The sequence below is a fragment of the Chenopodium album genome, chromosome 11 (assembly GCF_948465745.1).
Source record: "Chenopodium album chromosome 11, dcCheAlbu1.1, whole genome shotgun sequence".
Lineage (NCBI taxonomy): Eukaryota > Viridiplantae > Streptophyta > Magnoliopsida > Caryophyllales > Amaranthaceae > Chenopodium > Chenopodium album.
In genome coordinates, this window is record NC_137844.1 from 59,692,969 (window position 1) to 59,700,263 (window position 7,295).

The following is a 7,295-nucleotide window of genomic DNA, read 5'->3' on the forward strand; positions in this document are numbered from 1 at the left end:
TTATTGTATGGCCGACCAGGCCGTTTCAACAGTCGGAAGAGGTACCATGAGCAGAAGTTGGCTTCTCTGAGGTCCATAGTCTTCATCAAGCCCGTTCAGGAACTGGAACAGGCGACTCTCCTCCTGCTGCCTCTCCATAGCACGCAAGAAGGCTGTAATATCAGTACCCGTCGTGGTTATAGTTGGCAGAGCACTCATCGCTTCCAGTTCTTGCCAGAGACTACGCATATTGGTGTAATACTCATGTACAGGAGCTCCACCCTGCTTCAATCCATACAGATCTCTACTGATCTTGTATTTACGCGACCCATCTGTAAGCGAAAATTGCTTCTCAAGGTGTGACCAGATCATCCTTGCTGTACTTAAGAAAAGTATCGAGCTTTTGATGGAGTCAGACACCGAAGCATGAATCCACCCTATGACGGTGGAATTGCAGGTATCCCACAATTCCGCCTTAACAGAGTCATCTGTTGGGCGACTTACACTTCCTGTCACAAAACCGAGTTTGCGCTTCGAGGATAGGGCAATTTCCATCGATCTTTTCCAGGTCCGATAATTGCCAGATCCAGTGAGCTTGGATATAGCAATGGTATGAGTACCATCAGAGGGATGAAGATAGAGTGGATTTGTGAAGTCCAAAGAAACATTAGAACTTGCTTCTCCGGCCATTTTGGATATTAGGGAAGAAGGTTCTGCAAATCTAGGTTAAATCAAAAAACAATTTGGGGATTTTAATCGAAAATTTGCAAACAACTCTTCTTCGAATACAGTGCGGCTTCCTACAGTCTACAGCTCTCAGAATCGAGTTACAGGCAACTTGGCTCTGATACCATGATGACAAAAGGTCACAGAGAGGTGTAGAAAGGAGAGGAGGAAGCACTGATTCTCATTGATTCAAGGAGTGCAGCAGAGCATCTTACATTATATATACAGAGGTGCTCAACGGTAACAGAGTGCTAAAAAACAAAAAAAAGGAATAATCAAAAAGGACAGCCCACCATTCTAAATGGCAGGCTGGAACAACACGCACAACAAGACAAAAGGTGAAAAAAGCAGAATAAAGGAAATAGGTAGGAAGCTTCCTCTCATCAGTTAGTGTTCCTTTATGTTAAGGCTTAAAAACTTGAAGTGTACTAGAGTTTCATCTCATATCCATTGGATTTTTATGAGCCTTAAGGTAGCTAATAGCACGTTTAGAATTTAATATGTTGAAGGGTATTAGTTGTTAATTATTCATTTTGTAAAACTTTTTAATGGTATTATTTAACCAAATCTGGATGAAACTAATGTCCTAAGGCAATAAACCTATTAACACAAAGCTAAACTGTCAAAGAAGAGATTTCCTTAGCAACTACTACATCTAGACTTTTAATTAGACAACTTTCGAAAATACAATATGAAACATATAAATATTAATACAACTTTTATTCCAACTTTAATAGTTTAATATTATTGGCAAATTCAATATAATAGTTTGATATAATATAAGTTAATTCATATTTTGTATGTATCTTAATTCATTTGGATTTGGGTGTTTGCTCACGTTAAATTGTTATCAAGTGAGGAAACCCATGTGCGAATGGATCATTTCTCACTTGGATCCGAACACATTTGGATTAACTATTGATGGGAAAGTAACCAAACTCATGCCTAGGCATGTGGAGTACTTGCTAGGGTTCAAAGATGATGGTTTAATCATCATAGAGATCGACATTACGGAACTTGAAGAACATCCCATGAACTGGAATAGATGATCTTTACAGGTACAATCTTCCCAGGATGAGTTTCTGGAAAGATCACGGTACCAAAAAGTTGAATGCGGAAATGTACAATATCCCAATGGATTACAAAACCCCTGATGTACGTGCGTAGTGAAAGTAAAGACAAAGTGAATATTGTTGCATGTGTGTTGGATTTGAAGCTTATGCTCTTCTATTTATTTTAAGTTTTGAAATTATGGATTCAATTAATGATCAAGATCGAATCCATCAAAGTCTCTCTCTCAAAAAAGTATCCAATAGATCATGATTGAAAAATGGAGCATATGTTTGGCACGATGGTAGAGAAGTGTGGTAGGTTAAGAGGAGAGGTTGACCTCATGTTCTCTTGGATGAGTAAAATGTTGCAATTTATATTGTTTTAAGACAATAAAAGTTGGGGCTCAACTAACTGTGCCTTTCACTAGGAAACAAGGTGTACGATACTGAAGAAGAGAGTGAGTACAATTCTGCTGAGGCGCAAGGTGGTGAACAAAACTACGTTAACGTTGTTGTCAATACCCCTTGCAAGATCTCTCTCAAGAACCTTGTAGACCTTTTCAACAGTCCTTTGAATAAGAAACGAAGGACAAAGAAAAAACATGAGGTCAAGAGGGTGGAAAAAAGTGTGGCACGTGATGAAGATGTGGAGGACAAAGGGGAGAAAATTCATGAGAATCTATTCTATTGTATTAGTTGCATCTAGACTTGTTAAAACTATTGTAATGGTTGTAGTTTTTGCGTCTTAAGACTTGTGTTACCACATTATTCCGGCCTCACAATTCTATTCTATTGTATTGTTAACTATGTTAGTGTTTTAAAGTTTCGATCAGAAGTAATACTTTGTATTGAACATATGATTTGCAGTTTGAATTAGTCTCTAAAAGAGATTGCTACAAATTATCTGAACTACATATGCTCCACATGAAAATTTTGGTCTTTCTAACAAAGCAACCTATATTTACATATTAAAACAGAATTCTTGCTCTTGTACTCTGAAAATTACCAGATTATTTTGCATCACAAAGGCCAGTTTCAGAATCACAGAATCCATCGCGGTCAAGCATCTTTTGAGGAGGAGCGCTTAGTAATGGAGAAGATGGACTACCATATGCATTTCTTCTCTTGTTTCCGCAACCTAGGCTTACCCTCGTGTTTACTCCTGTCATGGGATTCGTTCCACTTGCATACTTGCATAAAGCCTGTACACGACACATAGAAATTAAGCAATATTCAACCATTAAATAAACTCAAAAGAAACCTTTAGAAGCATAAGCATGTAATGTTTGCCGCCGGCTCTTCCTTCATTTGAGTCCTTTGGTGTGAAAAAGGAGGTTTACCAGTTTCTGAGGTAAGTCTAGAACAGCATCGCTAAAATCAGCACCTTCAATGATGGCACCAGCAAGGTCACTTCGAGTAAGGACTGATCTTACAAGGACAGCATTTGTAAGATTTGCATCATTTAGGACCTGAAATTTTAGGAAAACCTGCTTGAGTATGCAGAGAATAACTTCATCCTTACTAAATCAAGTTTTAATCAATGAAATTAAAAGCTAAATCTAAAGTAATTAGCATGATTTAGATAACTGTCAGATTTCTGAAACAGAACAAGGTGACAAGTTTATAGTAGGTATGCTCATAGAGATTATAAACAGTCCATGATCAGTAAGACAGTAGCTTACCATACGATCCATCAACGTATCACTAAAATCAGCACCTGGAAATTGGGAAAATTTTGACATCAGTTTATCAAAATCTACCAAGGAGCATTATACTAAACAATGTCTAATTCAAGAAAGCCGGAAATTCTTGTCTGATCTGGGAGGTTCTTAATGTCTATAGCTATTGGTAAGACCATTATTACTTGTTTTAATCATCCAATGGGCTACTTATAATGTCTTGCAAACAACTAATTAAGATAGAATCACCTTAAGATAGCCAATGCAGGGTGATTGGATTTGAATAAGTTGTAAAAGGTGACCATGTCCATTAGTCCAAGTAAACATCTTTAGTAATTGAGAAGACTATAATTGCTTTTCTTTTGATGATTTTATGGGAGGGAAGACATTGAGTTTATCTCTACAAACAGCATTCACACTACACTGAATTCACACCAGATAGCTTAAGCAGGGTGATTGAGTTCAAATAAGTTGTAAAAGGTACAAGTACGACCGCGTCAATCAGTCCAATTGAACATACACCAGTTTGTGATTTATTAGTTAACTGGTTCACTAGGACTAGATACTGCAAGTTCAATACAATGAAGTAGTAATGTATGTAAGATTGTATCCTTAATGTGGTAAAGCAATTGATGAATTGAACCATACCAGTGAAATTGGCTTTGTAAGCAACAGCTTTCTCAAGGTAAGCACCATTAAATGTCGATCCACTAAAATCTGATTCCCTCATATCAGCTGATGTGAAATTTGCCCTTCTGCAAAGTATACATTATAACATCATCAGTATCACATTTTTTCCACTTCTCCTGCTTAAGGTTTATAGTCTTGAATAATCACTTGTATTACAATCACAGATTATAATGTACACTTAAAAAAAGAAAAGATCAAATCTTTTGAGTAAAGCTTATAAGAGTTAACAATGAATGATCCCACTAACTGAATGCAACTAACCATTCGTCAAAAATTAATAGTCATGTCCATAGTGTAATTTGAACACTACAAGTCTACAATTATATTCAGACAGAAAGATAGATTTTTGTTACCTGAAATTTTCGTTGACATGAACCGCTTTCCTGCAACCAACCAAAACAAAAAGAGGAAGATCTCAATTAATTCAACCAACTCCAAATTTGTAAGAATTGACAGTAAAAATTGCAAGTGAAAAAATATGATCAAAGAAGAAAAGCAGACTTTAAATCAGCAGAACCATATTGAGCAGCAGAGCCAATCCCGAATTCGCCTCGCATTTCGGCTTCAAACTTGTTCAAATCAGCCAAAGCAGGGAAGCTAGTACTCAAACTCACAACTGCAGCAGCTGCTAATGCTGTAGAAACCCATGCTTTTAACCTCTTTGACTCTGCATTTACCAACTAACAATAATCAATTTATCTTTTATGCAACACCCAATTAAAAATAAGTGATCCCAATTCAAAATATAATTTTTTTAAAGCATTCATAAAATCAAAAAAATTTAAATTACCTGATAAAAGTACATTCTTGGGATTTTTTTGTTCCAATTGACAAATAATTGGAATTGAGGAATTTGAATTTTTGTGAGAAATTTTTTTTATGTAATTTGATTTAAGTGGTAATAAGGAAAACGAACAAGTTGCCATAATTTTTTGATTTGTACTAAATTCAAGCTTTATGATTTAAAATTTGAGTTTGATTGGAGAAGTATTAGAGAAGAAGGTTTGTTAATTTTCCCTCCAAACAATATCTGATTGTCTTAGGATGATGAATATGATTGGATTATTGGATGAGAAGAAGACACGTTTTACCATTCCCTTTTTCTCATTTTTGATTTTATATTCACTTTGCAAATATCAAATGATTTTAGTGAAGTTCACTGGGCTTTATTTGGGCCTATGCATTTTATTACAGTGGTATGATAGCCTTTTTGGAGACTGGGCTTGTATTCACAAGGCTTGGCCCAGCTTGGTTTTATACTGTAGATCCAAAAGGTTTACAATAGGCAGATTAATGTCAAAATTCAACTAGGTTCTACTTCTTATGTTCATCCATAAATTTTAATATAATTGGTTGAGTTTTCGAGTATAGAAGCAAAGAAATTTACGTTTTCAAAACAAAAAATTACTTGAATTTACTTAAAAATACCAATTTTTACGAAGAATGTGGATGCAATTGCTTAGCAGGACGTATTAGACTGCTGATACAGTCTGAATTCTCCAATTTGAGCATATTGTTAACATCCTAAATGAGTAAATTCATATTATTATGCAGTATTAGGTATAAAACAGTAATCTATGATAGTATGTTCCAACGAAAAAATAAAAAATAAAATAAAAACAAAGCGCCGTTGCCGGGGATCGAACCCGGGTCACCCGCGTGACAGGCGGGAATACTTACCACTATACTACAACGACCTGTTTGAACATAAGAGACCAATTTAAATATTTGTATTTTAAAATGTTTTACAGTAAGAATAACAGTCGCCTTGTCAGATTGGTTCGTAGAATACTTTTAGTTGTATCATTTTAATAGAAATAATTAGCAAAAAATTGTAAATATTTTGAGTATAGAATTATAATTTGTGTATCTGGGTGTCCAGTTGAAGTTATTGAATTAATACTTTACTCACTTAATATTATTAAGTCAGATGAATTTGTCCTATTCAACCACAATAATAAGATAGATTGTTAGATCACACGGCAAAATTCCTTTGTGTGCAACCATTTTGGGTTATTATTAGACATATATTCTTGTGTTTTAGGCTTACTTTGCTCGTATGTATATATTCACATTTTGTGTAAGAAACAAAATGCGAAGTATAATTTAAGATAGGTTGTCATGAAAATCCAAAATGATACATCAAGTTAATGGAATGGTCGACAAATTTGGCATTGCAAGCAGCAAACAACAGTGGGGTTATGCATAACATTCTTGTGGCTCTGGTTTCAGGCAACATGCTAAGATATACATTCTCATTATCTTCAATTATCCTTTCTTATATTATTTGTCCAAATAATATTTCAATTCCTCTATCGTCACATAGAATCTCATACTTAAATCTTCAAGCATAATAATGTGCTAGATGCTACTTGTAATTTTTAAGTTTTCTTTTCTTTAATTTAACAAACAAAATGTATGTTACACCTCACTATATACCAATTATTTTTTTTTAATTTTATTTTAATCAATGTTAACGATTAATTATATATCTGTAGCATGCATATGAACTAATTATATAACGATCTACTGAATAATATCAACCTTTATCTATTATTATCATTGGGTGGATGATTATGTTAGCAAATTCTACAAATGTATACGAATAATGAAAGCTGATTATTGCTAGAAGACGTTTCAATCTCACACACAGTTAAAATAAATTAGTAAAATGTAGATTGGCCCAGATGATATAGATCGAGGATTTGAGCCCGAAAACCTAGAAAAAAGAAGACGGATATCTCTAAACTAACCATTCAATCCTATATTATTGGTTTTGGACATAAGCTACTAATAAGGCCATTGAAGGCCGCCCTTACACGAATGGGTCTACTTTACTGAACTAAATTACTACGTACTCCGTAGCTCTTATAAATTAAAGTACTCCCCATAAACCAAGGTAAACATTAAAAGTCGATTAAATAATGATCGATATATGTTATTCTTGTTGGGCCTCGATTGTTGGAATCACCTTGTAGATTATATACGGAGTATTAGCTATAGCATGCCCATCCTCTATCATAAACACAAGGAGTGAATCCAATCAAAAAATTGATCGTGACAACAACTAATAGTACACACGCTAAGCACCAGAATTCCAACGCTAATACGAGTAAAATTTAGATTAGGTATCGAGAATACATAGAAAAGACAGTAGTCACATAGTCAA

The 7,295-nt window shown here is 34.7% G+C and overlaps 2 protein-coding genes and 1 non-coding gene across 3 annotated transcripts; all 3 read right to left on the reverse strand.

Annotated features, from left to right (window-relative positions):
* LOC145567028 (uncharacterized) lies at positions 1-669 on the reverse strand. The gene has a single exon (XM_081626257.1). The coding sequence runs from the start codon at positions 667-669 to the stop codon at positions 1-3; it is 669 nt and encodes a 222-aa protein (XP_081482383.1).
* A 1,920-nt stretch (positions 670-2,589) lies between these two features.
* LOC145569493 (thylakoid lumenal protein TL20.3, chloroplastic-like) lies at positions 2,590-5,212 on the reverse strand. Its single transcript, XM_081628832.1, has 7 exons — positions 4,917-5,212; positions 4,628-4,793; positions 4,480-4,509; positions 4,085-4,191; positions 3,440-3,474; positions 3,098-3,226; positions 2,590-2,959 (listed from the first exon to the last, which is right to left on the reverse strand). The coding sequence occupies exons 1-7, from the start codon at positions 5,050-5,052 to the stop codon at positions 2,768-2,770; spliced, it is 795 nt and encodes a 264-aa protein (XP_081484958.1). The 5' UTR covers positions 5,053-5,212; the 3' UTR covers positions 2,590-2,767.
* Positions 5,213-5,751: 539 nt separating this feature from the next.
* On the reverse strand, positions 5,752-5,823 carry TRNAD-GUC (transfer RNA aspartic acid (anticodon GUC)). Its single transcript has one exon. It is a non-coding gene; the product is annotated as a tRNA-Asp (tRNA).
* Between the last annotated feature and the right edge of the window lie 1,472 nt (positions 5,824-7,295).